This window comes from Miscanthus floridulus, chromosome 7 (genome assembly GCF_019320115.1).
Source record: "Miscanthus floridulus cultivar M001 chromosome 7, ASM1932011v1, whole genome shotgun sequence".
Classification (NCBI taxonomy): Eukaryota; Viridiplantae; Streptophyta; class Magnoliopsida; order Poales; family Poaceae; genus Miscanthus; species Miscanthus floridulus.
This window is the reverse complement of record NC_089586.1, coordinates 70,388,549-70,405,206: the sequence shown is the minus strand read 5'-3', so window position 1 is coordinate 70,405,206 and position 16,658 is coordinate 70,388,549. Positions and strand designations below refer to the sequence as shown.

At 48.4% G+C, this 16,658-nt stretch overlaps 1 protein-coding gene across 1 annotated transcript; it reads left to right on the top strand.

Moving 5' to 3' along the window:
* Nucleotides 1-8,227: 8,227 nt before the first annotated feature.
* LOC136467070 (serine/threonine-protein kinase PBS1-like) lies at nucleotides 8,228-13,528 on the top strand. The gene is made up of 5 exons (XM_066465616.1): nucleotides 8,228-8,747; nucleotides 9,229-9,431; nucleotides 9,839-10,028; nucleotides 11,596-11,987; nucleotides 12,708-13,528. Exons 1-5 carry the CDS (start codon nucleotides 8,537-8,539, stop codon nucleotides 13,245-13,247), a joined length of 1,536 nt encoding a protein of 511 aa, XP_066321713.1. The 5' UTR covers nucleotides 8,228-8,536; the 3' UTR covers nucleotides 13,248-13,528.
* The last annotated feature ends 3,130 nt before the right edge of the window (nucleotides 13,529-16,658 follow it).

Sequence of the window (16,658 nt, the reverse complement as noted above, 5' to 3'; positions counted from 1 at the left end):
CAACTGCCGCGCCCGCAGGCGCGCGCATGCCACTGCCGCAGCCTACCGTGACTGTGCCTGAGCAGCAGCGCCCTTGTCCCGCAGCGCCCGCCGACGCCCGGTGCCCGCGCCGCGTCTCACCGGGGCCACGCCGAGCCCCGCTTAGCTCTCGGTCGCTGCCGCCCGAGCATGCACCGCCCTCCTTCTTCCTTCCCAACGTGCATGAGCAGCAACTCTCGAGCTTCCATTCTCCGACCTCGTTTTCCTGCGGTGTCCGCCGTGGCTCCACGCTGTGCCTGGAGCGCAGTCCCATGCCGGGGAGTCCGGTCTCGATAGCCGCAGCCGAAGCGCCTCGCCATGGAGCCATTCCGTCCCCGCGTCGCGCGTCCTCGCCGTGGCCACGCCTCACGCCGTGCGGGCACCGGCATCCTGCTGTCACAGCCCCACGCCGCTGCTCCACGTTGCGCCTAGAGCGCAGCCCGCGCCTAGAACGCTGCACCGCGCGTGAGCGCGCGTGACTCGGCCGAGCCGCAACCACCCGCGCCCTGGTCCCGCTGCTCCTCGGCCCGCCGCCGTCCGAGCTTCCATCAGCGGCCGTGCCTCTCACCGCCGGTCGCCGTGCCTCTTCCCGGCCCCATCGCGTCGTTCCAGCCGCCGGCCCACATTTCCCGTCGCCCCTCTGTTTTGAGGATGAAGACAAGGTGAGAAGGGCATGGATCCAAGAAGATATTTTATACGGGGTTCTTTACGCAAATGCTAGACTCAAGTTAATAGTGTTGATGGACCTTATCGTAAATTAAAGGAAGTTCAGTGACCATTTCACATATGTGACGCGCCTTGTCCCCGCACCTAGGCCGCTTGGGCCGATCTGTTGTCCACGCGCGGCCTACTGGGCCGCCCGCGCCTGGTCGCTGGGCCGTGCAGCGCTGCTGGGCCATCGCGCCTGCGCTGGTTCGGCTTGCCGCGCGCGCTTTTGGGCTACCCGCTGCCTGCGCGCCTGTGGGCCGAGCTAGGCCGTGCGGCCTGTTTCTGTTTGAATGTTCTCGGTTATTTTGTTAAATCAATGCTCTTCAAAAATTAAAAATAAAGTGTAGAAAAATCATAAAAATATCAAACCAATTTTGTTGAGTCTCTAAAATTAGGACCTACCTATTAGTATATTTTGTTCACATAGTTCGATGATATTTTGGAAGCCATATAATTAATCTAAGATATTTAATATTGCAAAATATAAATTTGTAGGAACTTTCGTGACAAATTGGTAATAGTATTAGACCTGAAATCTTTACAGTAGGTTCCTAGCAATATTAGCTGCTCACCATAATTTTGTAGCTCTAGAATAATTAGCTGCTAGATAAATAATAATGTCCTATTGCGAATAAAGAAACACCGTTGGTTTATATAACTAAAAGAATTGTTGAGAAATAATGCCTTGTTCGACAACATGGATACGTAGCTAAGTATGGTCGTCGTTAGAACTAGCCCGTTAACTTGAGAGGCGTAAAGCGTATTTATACGAGTCACGATTGCAGTCAATTAATTATATCTTTGCATGTCATTACATTGCATATCATAATAGGGACGTCGGTGGATCACGGAGTCGTCGGGAGTTGCTGGAGGAATGGTGCTTTTGGAGATCATGTCGCCATGATGGAAAGCTAACTTCTGATTATATTTTCCCATGCAAGCCCCGGTGCATAACCCCTACTTTCTACAGTTTAAATTATATTTGTGCATTAAGTTTTAAGGAGTTGAATGAAACCCACTTGTATATATATATCTTTACCCTATGAGTCTTACTAGTATGACAGGATCGTGTAGATGGCTATGCTACAGGACTCCGGTAGAAGTCGAGTGATTTCCTGTCACTCGCGAGATATAGGAAATATGTTACTATATGATTATCACCTGGAATATATAAAATGGTGGAAAGGAAAATGGTGACCGGGCAGGGATATGGTTTGGGTATTGGTGGGTGTAAGAAGTTGTGTCGCCGCGGAGGCGGGTCATAGCTTGGTTACACCATTTTTCCCTGTCTGGTCGGTTAAGGACCGATCGTTGCATATGACTCTAGGCAGGTCACAGACTTATTATCCCGAGCACATACTTGTGTATGGGCGCTTGGAAGACTTGTTGCTCTCTTGTCGCGGATCCGGCTCTTTCCGGACCGACTGTCAGGGTTTTGTTTTGGTGGAGGAGGTCCTTGCACCGCACTGAGTCCGGGACTCAGGGACGGGGGCTTGGAGTCCCAGTTTGGACGGGGACCTGGACACCCGGGACAGGAGAGTGACGGGTTGGTCCGGCTTGTGCCTGGGGCACAAGCGGGGCGTGTATTTTCGGGGTACCCAGCTGGGGGCATTGATTCGCGAATCGCCGGGCGATCCAGTACGGCTTGTCTACGGTTTAGCATCGTAGTAAGAACTGAAAGATGGAAGGTGGACAAAGGAAATCAGATTGCTTACCACCTGCTTGAAAGTAGCACAGGTGCTTACATAGAATGGTTAGTTAATGAACCAATGCGGCTTTTAATAAAAAAATCGAATATAAGGACGCACGTTTAGTAATGCTTCCTGCAAATGCAATGAACCCACAAGCCAAATAGCTTTGCATATCCTTGGAGTCTTTTCTTTTCTCCTATCGGGTAAGTCTTGCTGAGTACAATTGAGTACTTAGGGTTTTATTCCCCCTGTTGCAGGTAACAGGTGGAGGCTTGAGCTGACCTTTGTGTGTGGAGTCCTCCTGGTGGGCTCAGTGAGGATTCCTTTACGCTGTGATCATAGTTGTTATTTATAACTCTCACCAAATACTTTTATAAATGGAAGTTTAATAATCTATTGTCGTAGTCTATATATCAATACTTCCTCACGTCATGTTTAGATATTTATTTCCGCTGTAACTCTATTCACATGTTTCTATTCCGCTGTTCAAGTAAATTGTTTATAACTCTGATAATATAATTTTATTCCGCTGTTATATTAATAAATATTATACTCTGCTGTTGTGTTAAAAGTGATGTAAGAAATGGTTACGAATGATGTAAGCTTTATTCTCTCATTTGTGATCCTGATGGTAAAAATGTGGATTTTCGGGTTCTCCCCTGGGGTGTGTCCGACGGAACCGAGTAATTTAGTGTTCTCCCTCAAGTGCTTAGTGTCTAATGGAAGACGAGCACTCCTGTGAGGCATTAGATTAGGCGGTTCTGCCACAGAAATATGGCAGGTTAATACATTTCACAGGTCACAATAATGATGAGTCAGGCAACCAACATGGTGTGTATTGCTTTTCATACCTGAATTATGTCTAGCTCAGATGTTTGTCCTTCTGTCTGTATTTACCAAAGCATGGCATAGATAAGCTAGGATTATACATATGAATGAAATAAAAATTGATCACATGAATATAGTAGTATGTACCTGGTCCCAAAAGGCATGGGAGGAGCAAGCATCATAGCAGGAATCTAAAAATTCCCAAAAATCCAATGGACGATGTGGTGCTTGGTGGTACTCTCTCGGGGTGCCAAGTTATAACTTCCACTGGTACCCCTGCTACTCACAACTCTGTTTCCACTATCCTAGAAGCAACACACGATCACAACGCCTCTGTACAGAACGGACGAATATTTTAGTAGCCAAAAACAGTGTGTGGAAATTGTACTTTGTTACCTGCTGAATGGAGCAACAGCTAATAAATCTGTAGATTGAAGTTCAATTGAAGGAAAAAAATATGATCATAACAGAAAAGCTAAATATAATAGAAAAGTCCAGCATGCCAGCACAAGCACTTTCTCAATAAAGCTGAGGGTCACGGAACCATAGTGCAGGAGGTAGGAAAAAAGGTCATGCTTCATACAGCCAACGGTGTAGCACAAATTCGTTTACAAAAACAACAATAGTTAAAAAACCACTGTCCATACGAACACATGTAGTTGTCAAATGTGCATGGAAAGGGATACAATAAACATAGAATTTATGGATACGCTAAAATACAGGGGCAATGATGCTACAAATAGCGGACTATATTTATCAAAGTAAACAAACACGATGCATCGACATGGCAGAAAAGGATCCACTAAACTAATATATAAGCAAAATAAGACGATAATCCTAAAACCTGATCTGAACAAATTATCTATCTTTCAATAGTTACTAAGAGGAAATTCCATATTTACCTAAGAAGTTATCTGGTTGCAGCAGTTTAACCTCATAGTTCAAAAATAATAGCATACACAGTCCTTGTCCTTAGGATTCAATTACAGTCTGCAATGAAACCAAAAAACAAATTTGTAACAGGCATATAAGCTATGCACCTAGCTGCAAAGAAGAGAAGAATGATTAAAGAAAGAGCAGTAATTAGAACAACTAAAGAAAGAGCAAGAATCAGAATACCTTAATATTGAATGTTAGCAATTTTGCAGATAGCAGTGAAGCGCGGGAAACAAAATTGGATTGTTGTCAGGGAGAAGTAGGTCATCGTTGCATATGCCAAAGTGCTTCAATTCATTAAGAATGCAAAATAGGACCATGCATATGTAATGGTTCGTATCACTCCATAGGCCAGATGCCTCAGTTAAAAAAAGTGGAATAGAAACGTCATAAAACAGCGGCGGCCACCCCCCCTACCCCTATGGCATGGCAGCGCCGCGTCTTGAGAGATGGAGAGAGACGAAGCGGATAATAGAATTGGAGGGGAGAGAAGCAACGGTGTGTATAGAGGACATAGGAGCACAGGATATTTTTATATGGTAGAGTGGAAAACGCCGGGGTGAAACACAACCATGAAACTAGAAACAAGCGGCCAAAACTTTTCACAGTAACATGGCCACCCTGAGCACACGCCAACTGCAGCCGAAATGCAGAAAGCAATATATTGTCACCTGAGATCAGAAAAAAAGATCATAAGACAGTGATAATCATGACTGCATCTTCTCATATGGTATAGTTGAGAAGAAGATATTTGTTTTCAGCAACATTGTTATTGACATGTGGCGGAAAAAGGTAAAATAGCAATGGCATGTAAATATTGTCAGGTTTGGCATATTGGAATGCGTCACTAGCAACTCTGCAAAGATCATAAAAGAGCCGTAATCATGACTGCATACTCTTATTTAACTCTGCAAAGCAGCTGGGATTCGCTTGAGGACAACCCGTTCATGTTGACAAAAATCACTTCCTATATTTCAGAAAAGGTATCTATCTCTAGCATCACTGGCATTGACATATGGTCAACCAAAAAATGCAAAATAGCAAAGGCACGAAAATATGGTCAGGTTTATCAGAAGCACCTCACAGGTACCATCATATGCTCAAACTGCAATCGGTACATCATCAGCAACGGCATATGCTGAGACTAAAATAAATAAAGCAGCACCATAGGCACACTTATATATACTGATGAAAAGATTACATCATCAATACAGCGGCACAAACCTTATGCGTAAGCAAAATAAATCCATATATACAGGAAATGAAATCAAGGGATCAGAGACATAAGGTAGGAAAGGAGATAAAGGGGATTTTTTGGCAACTGATTCACTGCATAGATTGAATGGGAAGCGGACAAATCCAACCATGCAGCCGATGGATCCGGCCATCCGTCACCGGAACCGGCAAGGGAAGAGGAGGGAAGCAAGAGAGAGAGCGCACCATTACCTGTACAGCGGCCGGGCAGCAGTCGGTCCGTGGCCACCTCTCCCGCGGCCCGCGCCCACAGCGTGCGGCGGCGGCGGCGGCGGCGGCCAGCAGGCCTGCTCGCAGCGGCGCGCCCGCACCCACCCTCGGCCAGGGGCATGGCCACCGAGCACAGGCAGCTAGGATTTGGTCGAGCGCACGCGGAGCGGCAGGAAGGGGCAGCGTGGGGGAAGCAGCGCCGGCGGCTACCGGCATGGCCCGGTCGTGCCGCTCCGTGGCCGAGGACGTCCACCGCCGTCGGGGCGCCCACCGTCGGGGCCCACACGTGGCGCTGTGCAGCAGGCCGGGGGCGCTGGGCCTAGCCGGCACACCGCCCCGTCGGGCGAGAGGGAGAGAGAGGAAGGGAAGGTGGGCGCGGACGCGGCGGAGGCAACGTCTGCGGGAGCAGAAGCGTTGAGGTCAGGAAGGAGAAGAATCGAGAAGGGGAATTGTGTAGAAGTAGAAGCTCTGGGTATATATTTGGTCTTGTAGATTCGGGCGAGAAGCCGGAGAAGCTAAAGGAAAGAAAAGAGGAAGCCGTAGAAAGTCACGAGAAGCGGTCGAAGCTGTTTCCGAAGAGAATCTGCTTCAAGCAATAAGGGCCATGGGATGGAGGATCGGACGGCTAGAGTCATTCGGGCCGATATGGACAGCCTGGTTGGCGGCCAAAGTAAACGTCTTTGATAAGAGTAGATAGGACATCGTATCATAGCGTGTGGATCGGATAATGCACTACTAGCCACAGACTGGTCGGCGTTGATATTTACCTGGTCTGCGACTGCGATGGATGGATCGACATGCAAATCCCCCCGAGTACACAGTACTTATATGGCCTATATGATGGGGCTCGCCAAGTTGGCTGCGGTTACCATGAATGCTTGATGCTTTATTTGGTCGTCGACTGCTAGGCCGCTGATGACAACCAAGCAACGCGCGGACAGAATTGAGGCTTGATTAGTGGTCTCATCTCATCAGTCAGCTCCTTTAATTTGCTGATTAATCGCAGGCGTGTGCAGTGCAAACCTGTCGTACACATTTCATTTTGATATATAATAATTGACTATATATACGAAAACAACTTTCCAGTTAGTTGCAGATCAGTATGTTGCTGTGTGCAGATGATTTATGATTAGCACGCAGCTGATCCATAGCACCATACGCGCGCATATATGCATGCTACGCAGTTTGCCAATCAGTGCTGAACCTTCTAGTTATATTTGTTTATCAATCATGCCGACTGCAAGCCGTGAGTCGCGTCACCAGTTTTTCCCCAGTAAGAAACCAGGTGCAGTTGACTGCAAACAAGGTCCAGCTGCTAGCCTGGTTCTTCGTAGCGACCGATCGATCCAGAAGGGCAAAAAAAAACTCTCGATGATTGAACTGTACATCGGAGCCAATCAGATGGCTACCACCAGTTCTCAGTTAAGTTCTAGTTGCATGCATGTATCCGAGGAGCGAGGAATTTGCGCTAGATCATTGCTTCACTCACCCTTCTTCGACTAGGGGTGGACCGGGCTAGATCGAACCTTTTTTTTCCCTCCAAACGGCCCACTGACAGAGATATCTAAATAGTCTTCTCATGGGACTGATTGAAGAAGAAGTCTGGTAAAGTTGGTGGCGCTGGCGCTCAAGTGTTGCTGTTAACGGGAACGTTCTTTTCATAGTCAAATAAGCACCGTCCAAAGTCCCATGCACACGTACTAACTAGACTTTTTTATCAATTTTTTTCTTTTTTGGAAACACAATAAAAAGTAAAAACTGAGAACCATATACACACGTATTGAGGGACTGGTTGGAAAGTAGAAATTTTATCCGAATGGTTCAATTTTACAGAAAAAATAAGATTTCGGAGAAAATACGGTGTTCCAAACAGGAAAAAAGCATTTTTACAGGAATGGTTCAATTTTACAGAAAAATAAGATTTCGGAGAAAATCCAATGTTCCAAACAGGAAAAAAGCAAGAGTGAGCATGCATGGGCTTATGTTCCACTACAAGTAACCTAACCACCAATTGAGTTAAGCTCGGTTTGCGATTAAATTTTCTACTTCCATTTTCATAAATATAACTTTCTCCTAAATCAATTTTGTTCATCTTTGACTATTAATATCTAAAATTATATAGATTGACAGCACACGATTGATATTATTAGATTCATTATGAGAAACATTTTTCATAAAATACGAATCTTGTTATCTTATAAGCGTATCTCAATTGTTTAGGTTACATGTGGCGAATCCTATCCGCCTAAAAATTTATTTGGAAATAAAATATTGTTAATATTTTTTATAAATTTAGTTAAATTTAAAAAAGTTTGATTCATACCTAAATCATAACAATAAATATTTAGGGACAGGAAGAGTACACTCTTAACCGGTTGTTTGAAAAAAAAACGGTTTATACAACCGAAGTACCGAACCAATCCCGACGGTGAGACTCGGGCCGGGCAACGGTACCACCCGAGTCCAGTAAACGCGTAAACGGTAAACCAACATCATAGCGGGAGCATTCCGAAGTCTGAACGCGGGCAAAACCGCGTATTAGTTGGGCGGCTGCCGTGCCCCTCGCCGCGCCGCGATAGACTCGAGGTCGAGCCGAGTGCCCGAGTCCATCACCACTCCAGAGACCTTCCTTCCCTGCTCGCTTCCGCTCCAAAAACCCAATAAAAAACGCACCTTTCCTTCCCCTCCCCTTCGCCTCGCTTTCCCCCCACCTCCCTCCCTTCCTCCCTCGATCCCCTCGCCGGGAAGATCCGATCCCATCCCATCGACCTCCACCTCTACCTCCCGGCGCAATCAGAGTCTCCCGTCAGCGGAGCAGGAAGGCGGAAGCGAAAGGAATGTTGCACCTTTGAGCGGCGCGGCGACCTGGTGTTTCTTCCTGGCCGCCGGCGATGGGCTGCTTCTCGTGCTTCGACTCCCCGGCGGATGAGCAGCTCAACCCCAAATTCGGTGGTGCCGGTGGGTACGGCGGCGCGTCCTCTGCCGCCGCGGCGTACGGAGCCGGCGCCGGCGCCGGCATCGGTCGGCACGGGGACAGGGGCGGGTACCCGGACCTGCAGCAGGCGCCCATGGCGGCGCCGCGCGTCGAGAAGTTCTCCGCAGGTGCGTGACGTGCTCCTTGCTGAGCTACGTGTTCCACGGCTTGGGGTGGGTGGGTGGTTGGGTGGACTGGACTGGATCACGGCGCGCGCTGGTTGGTGGGTGGGTTCGGATCCCGGCGCGGTGGTTGATTTCCCCTGCGTGGTGGTTCAACCGCACCAGGCCTGCTTGATCTGAGTTAGTACGGCTCCGTGTAGCTTGCGGCCATCTTTGCGTGTTGAATTAGCGTCTGTAGTTAAGAAATTCCCGATAGGCAAAGGGAGAAGAAGTAGGAACCATCTTGACTTGTTGGACAGATTGTTATTTTCTACAAATTAGGTTCATTTACTACCTTAGGCTTTGGAGAGATGTAAAGGTCGTTGGGAGATGAAATCGTGGACTCATGCGATCAGCACATGCTAGTTTAGATAGTGATTCTCTTTGTCAGAGTCGGACTGCTGATTAGTTTACTGAATCTACCTCTTGTATTTGTCTATGTGTGCAGCGGCTGAGAGAGCAAGAGTTAAGAGCAATGTGCTCACCAAAGAGGCTTCGGTGCCAAAGGATGCCAACGGCAATGTCATCTCAGCGCAGACTTTCACCTTCCGTGAGCTCGCCACCGCCACCAGGAACTTCAGGCCCGAGTGCTTCCTGGGAGAGGGAGGTTTTGGACGTGTTTACAAGGGCCGCCTTGAGAGCACAGGCCAGGTAAACTTAGTTTGGCAAGTGCGACCTTGCTCTTTTCTTGCTATCTGCTATCAAAGAATAGTGTTAGTAGCAAATTGCACTGTTGTAGAATCGGGACTTTGTTTTCACTCACAGATTTCATGTTCTCCATGTGTGAAATAGTAGCCGTTCAGTGGAGAGCTGTTTTGCTTGATTCTTGTCTTTTGACTGTAGACTAGAAGAATTGGCACTGCTCGTTTTAGTCCAAATGTTAAAAAAGTCCATGTTGTGGAATAGTAGCTGTTCAATGGAGCTTACATTCTTAGATTTCACACCTTATGTTCTTGCCTTTTGCTAGTTTACTGAAAGAATATGATGTACAGTAGATGCAAAAGAGAAACGAGGCTGGATTAAGAAAATGATGGTTCAAGTGTGATTGTTTTCTGCAGGTTGTTGCTATAAAGCAGCTTAACAGGGATGGGCTTCAAGGAAACAGAGAATTTCTAGTAGAAGTTCTCATGCTCAGCTTACTACATCATCAAAACCTGGTTAATTTGATTGGTTATTGTGCTGATGGAGACCAGCGACTTCTTGTTTATGAATATATGCCCTCTGGATCACTAGAAGATCATTTACACGGTACAAATGCTGCTGTATTGAAACTGTTTGCATATGACCACCATCTGTCAGCATTCCAACCAGTGTTCTCTTTGTGACTAGCTGCATCCCTGTCCTAGTGTGTGTCTGCCTGTCTGTCACATGCTTGCTTGTCTAGGGTTGTCAGCTTGTTCTATCTTTGTTAGTCTTCATTGTTCTTCCTTTTTATATTGGCAGATGTTTGGTCCGTAGCCCTTCATACACTACCAATAACATTACTATTTTTCCTTTTGAAATCTATTCAAGACCCATTGGTGACGCAGGGTGCCATACTATGCACCTCTCTATTAGCCATCTTTATATTACATTTTCCTCACATTTTACCCTCTGTTAGTGTATCATCCTTCTGTTATAGTTTTCTCACATTTTAACTGTTGTTAGTGTAATGCAATATAAATTTCTTTGACTGTTCATTTGGTGTAGTTAGGACATTGGTTATGATACATAAGCTAGATGTTTTTCCCTTCTGTTTTATGCACTGAGGTTGAAACAATATTGCAACCGATTAAATTTTTGTGCATTCTACCAAAGTTTACCTTTAAAGGTATACAACATGCTGGAACCAATTGAATAAATGATCTGGCCGGAATATCTTATTTTGTGATTGGGTTTAAACATACTAAATAAATTTAACCAATCTGAGAGGAGGTAGATGCCATTGTAAATTGAAGAGGACTTGAACCAGCTCCCACCAATTAAGCTAGGCTGAGTTCCTACTATTTGAACTTTCTCTTAAGGCCAGTGTTGCTGTAAAAGGCCATGTAGTCCGTTTACATGCCATTTAAACGCTACACAATGACCAGCCGTGCCCGTTTATTTGGCTGTTTATCCCATTTAATTGACCGTGTAGCTGGTATTGAGAGGCAAATATGCCTCTAACAGGACACCCATGAGCTCACCCACAAAGAACACACACACGAGCACAGGTGGATTTGGTGGCTGGCATCCTTTTCTGTTTTTTCTCTTCTAATATAGCCAAATGTGAGCTACAAATCAGGCTGTGATAGCCTCCTAATTAATACAGAATATTACCCAACTAATGAGCCTATTACTCCTATTACTACATGCTGAAATTTGGCGAAGTGCTACGAACCTAGACACTATCATGCACCTAGACACACAGGACTATTTCCAATAAGTTTAAGTGGCCGTGTAACCCCCAAATAAATGCTAAACGATAGGTGCCCAATTGTTTACTGTTTAGTGTTTTGGTGAACATTGTTTAAGGCCTTGGTACTTTTTAGATTTTATTATGCTCAAAATGTGTACCATTTGATCCTTTTTAAATTTAGTTTGTTACTCTGCCATAGTTTTGCATTCTTTGGTCTAATTCTCATCAACTGCTATGTCAGAATTTATAACTTGAACCAGTGGCTCTTACTTTATGAACTTAATTTCTGAATGATTGTTCTTGTGTACAGTATGGGAATATAATATGTGTTAGCGTACTACAATGTCATAAATAAGATATTCCTCCAAACAGTGAGTTCATTTCGTTTTAATCTGTTGAGGAGTCTCTCATTTGACCTAATGGTTCCATTTGATGTAGATCTACCTCTTGATAAGGAGGCCTTGGACTGGAATACCAGGATGAAAATTGCAGCAGGTGCTGCCAAAGGACTGGAGTACCTTCATGACAAAGCTAATCCGCCAGTTATTTATAGGGATTTCAAGTCATCGAACATTCTGTTGGATGAATGTTTCCACCCGAAACTGTCTGACTTTGGACTTGCTAAGTTGGGTCCAGTTGGCGACAAATCACATGTCTCAACACGTGTAATGGGTACATATGGTTATTGTGCACCAGAATATGCTATGACAGGGCAGCTGACAGTGAAGTCAGATGTGTATAGCTTTGGGGTTGTCTTGCTGGAGTTGATTACTGGTCGTAGGGCTATCGACAGCACCAGACCACATGGAGAACAAAATCTTGTCTCATGGGTAAGTGATGATATGTTGTTGATGACCGTGTGTTACCTTTTTTCTTATATCTTTACATCGTAGTATGTCTGTTGGGATCAGACACTGACTACTCGTAGATACTGTAGCTGTATAGCATCACTCTGTTGCTAGAAACATTGGATCACTAGTTAAATATATTTTTTATTGATTTTCACTAAATTCTCCAAGTAATCAGGGTTAGTCCTCTCATCCTCTACTCTACATCATAAATGAACACAAACCATCATTGGTTTACAAGCAAGTGGTAATGGTTCTATATGAAATAATGGTTAAATTAGATTTTTGACTTATGTTAAACTGCTGCTGGGTCACTCAAGGCTAGGGTAGAGGAATTGGAGATGCTAGCATATGCTGTAAAGGTCATATTTCATATTGTTTGGACGACCCCCTTCGACCAACAATTACTTTATTTACACATAATTTTTGTCACACAAAATTAATGTTACTAGATTTGTATTAAGAAAATACTTAATATAATTTTGCATCACAAAAAAATGGCATTATTGGAGTAATTGTTGGTCAAAGTCTTGTCCTAGGAGCCTTGTAATTTCAAACGGAGGGACTATTGTGAACGGAGCAAGTAGAATTTGTCATCTGCCAACCTCCATTTTGCTGATTTTCCTGGTTGGTTAGAACAGATTATATGATGTGGTTGCAAAGGATAAAGTGCATGTGCTCACACTGATCATTGGTTGGCAGGCACGTCCCCTTTTTAATGACAGAAGAAAGCTCCCTAAGATGGCTGACCCGAGGCTGGAAGGGCGATACCCCATGCGTGGGCTTTACCAAGCCCTTGCGGTGGCTTCCATGTGCATTCAGTCGGAGGCTGCTTCACGCCCACTGATTGCAGATGTCGTGACTGCTCTGTCCTACTTGGCATCCCAGCCATATGATCCCAACGCAGCTCTTGCTTCAAGGAAGCCAGGTGGAGATCAGCGAAGCAGGCCTGGTGAGAACGGCAGGGTGGTTTCCAGGAACGACGAGACTGGAAGCTCCGGCCACAAGTCACCAGGCAAGGACCGGGAGGACTCACCCAGGGACCTCCCAGCGATCCTGAACAAGGACCTTGAACGCGAGCGCATGGTGGCCGAGGCGAAGATGTGGGGCGACCGGGAGCGCATGGTAGCCGAGGCGAAGATGTGGGGCGACCGGGAGCGCATGGTGGCCGAGGCGAAGATGTGGGGCGAGAACTGGCGTGACAAGCGGCGTGCAGAGAATGGGCAGGGCAGCCTGGACTAGCCGCCGACTGCGAACAGCTAGGGGGCAGGCAAGTGAACAGAAACGAGGCCTTCCACACATCCACCCATGCATATCGTTTGGTTAATTTCCGGGTCGATTTTCGTTCTGGCGGTGGCCGGCAGGGCCAGGGCAGGGAGGGGTTAGATGTACATTCCTAGGGCAGGGAAAGAGTGGGGAAAACGGCAGCGTTGTACTGGATAGTGAATGCATGTGGTTGTACTTGTAAATTCTCAGAAAAATTTTGTGAGAATGAAAGGACGCATTTGAGTTCCACATGTAAATCGTTGTCTCCGGCTGTGGTCTGCGTGTCTGTTTGGGTGCCTGGGTCGTCTGGCCTCTTGCTCAGCCTATGCTGCTCTGTTTCTGGACGGAGGACGGCAGCTCCTACTCTTGGACGGAGGACGCATGTATAGTGAGCTCACCTTATTCTCGTGACGGTCGCTGTAACCCTGGCACCCTGCGATGGAGGCAGGAACAGTCTGCGACTGAGCTTGGAGAAAAGAAATATCTCGATCGATTTCAGACTGCCGACACAACGCGACCGGACTGTCATCTCCGGCGCCTCCGAACACTTGTCCGGTGCGTGTTCTCGGCTGTGTGGTCTGTTGTGGCCATGGTTGGTTCCTCTGGTCTGAAACTGAAAGGGCGACCTTGCTGACATGCCACACGGACACGGTTGTAGTAGTTGTAGCGCTGTCGGGGTCGGGCCCGGGCCACCTTGCCTGCGCGAGCAAGCAAGGAAGAAGCAGGCAGCGCTGAGACGGTGCTCGGTCTCGGTCCCGGTCGATTCGACGGCGACGGCCGTGCAGGGCCGCGGCTGCCGACGCCCTGAAGTCCGAACCGAGGGGCGACGAGGCCCCTGCCGGTGGTCCATGGTTGACTTTGGCTTGTCCGGAAACTGCACCCGCACCGCACATGTTTGTCTCTCATCTCGAAAATACCAGAGATGCAATGCAACGCGCGAACGTGCCCTGTTCGGCGATGCGCCACTTGCGCGCGGGCAAGCTAGCTGCTGGCGTGCGCCTCTCGCCGGCCGGGCTTGTCGTCCAGCACAGGTAGCCAGCCGGCCGGATATTTCAGCCGTGCCGCGTTGCTGCTAAGCTGCGTCTCTGCCGTCGCCAGCCACTTGGTTGGCTCACCAGTTAAGCGCCTACAGCGGCAGCCCCTCTCGGCGAGAACGATCGTTCTTGCTCTACGGAGCGCGCGGCGGTACTGGCACAATCAGCATGTTGGCTCAATTATAGGGGCGCACCGCACGCCGCGGCCGCGGCACAGGGACTGTGCGGCGCATGATGGGATGCATGGGGGGTCTTTGCGTGGTCGACCGTGCGTGTTCGAGTCGACGAAGGCGCCTTGCCTACGTCTTCCCGGAAGTTGTTGAAGACGCGGCGGCGGAATCGTGCGTGCCTGCTGCAATCATGCAGTGGCTGGTGGCTGGCCCCGTCAGAAAAAGCTCCGTCGATCGGTGACGTTTTCTCTTTCCCCTGCATGCTGAAATCCTTCGACGCTCCGACGACGGCCGAATTTGGTTGCCTGCTGCAAAGCCTGCAATCATGCCCTGGACCCTGGTCGCCATCATCAGGTAGCCCGCCCGGCCCGGGCAGCAAGACACGGAGTTGGCCGGCCGCGATACGGCTGAGAACTCTTTGGCGCCGCTTGCATTGGTCGTGCCAGTTGTGGTGTGGCCGCCCGGAAGAGCAAGCTGTTAGATTGATCTCCCGACCAATAAGCCCAACGGCCTATTGGGTCTTGGTCACGTGTCCTGATCGGGGGCGCCCAACCTTACATGGTTGGTGGGCCCCCGTCGCACTGCGCTATATATAGAGGTGGGGCCGACGGCTCGAGGTACAAGGTTCACCGTGAGCCGCAAACCCCAGCGACAAACCCTAGACCGATCTAAGAGGGCGCGCAGCCAGCGACGGGAAGCTCCGCTGACTTCGCCGTCGTCACTGCTACGCCGTCCGCCTGCACTGCATCGACGTCCGTGCAACCTCTACTCCACCCGTCGCTGCCCGTGCGCTGCCTCCATCACCGAAGCTGAGATGGCCAGCTCAACCGCGACTCCCTCCGAGGGCTCAGGTTCAACACCAGCACCCTTACCCTATCTCCCTCTCGGTGTAGTGTTCTAGGTTTATATATGCATGTGCTATTACGGATCCAAGGGTTTCCCTCCTAGATCTACTGCTGGAGATCCTAATTGATTTAACAATGGCATCGGAGCTAGTCTGTCTAGTCGTAGATCTGGATCAGGGAAGAAAAGAAATCGAACCCTAACCCTAGATCGGGTTCCGGAAAAGAAAAGAAAAGTTACCCGAGAAGAAATCAAATCGGGGAAAAGCTATCCAAACCCTAACCCTAACCCAGGAAGGGGAAGAAAGGGAAGAGGGTAGCCTACCTCGCGTTTGCGTGGCACTGCAGTCACGTCGGCCGGGGGCATAGCTCGCCGGGATCCGGCGCCCGCTCGGTGACTGACTGAGAAAGAAAAAGAACCGATTTCAAATCGGAAAAGCAAACCCTAACCCTAGAAAGGAAGCCTACCTGGGCTTTTACCCACCGCCGGCGGCATCGCCACCGCGCGGAAAGGAGACCGCGGCGTCGCTCCTGAACGGCGCGCGGGACAGAGCCGAGATCCAGCCGGCGGATGCGCTCAGGGCACCAACGCGAGGCCGCTCGACGGCGGCGCGCTCACCCAAAGGGGAGCGCGCGCACCGGCGAGGGGGCCCGCGGCGGCGCCGTACTTCCTTTTCCTTCCGGCCGCCATGGCCGGCTCCGCTGTGGCTCTGGTGCGCGGCGCTAAGAGAGAGAAGGGGAAGACAGAATGGAGCTAGGGTTGAGGGAGGCGCGGCCGGCCGGGGTTTTGATGCCCCGAGCTATGCGCTCCACCGTTCGATCTGGATGGACGGACGGAGATGATCGGGCCAGCGCCGCAGCCCCGGCGGGATAGGGCGCGAGGCCGAATTCCCGGCCCAGGCCCAGGTTGCGGCCTGGGCACGGGGGAGCGTGCGCCACGTGGCTGGGCCGCGGGCAGCTGGGCCGGGAGAGCTGGCTGCGCGCGCGTGAAGCAGGCCATGGGCCGCATTCGCTGGGCCACGCGCACTGTTGCTGGATCGGGCCGAAATGGCCAAACAAATAGTACAGTCACAGTTTTTTTTATTTTCTTATTTTTCAGAAAACAATTTGATCAATTTGAATTGAATTTTTATGATAATTTTCTGTACAAAATTTATCCAACGATATTTTTTGTTCAGTAAATAGTAAAGTTGCTTCTGGAAAATAGGAAAATGATTATTGAATGTTAATGTTTCCGCTGCATATTTAAAGATGTAATTTTCATTATTAAATTCGAACCAACGGGAGAATTTAATTTTGAAAATGGATATGTTTTAAATTGATTATAATATTGTTGTTATT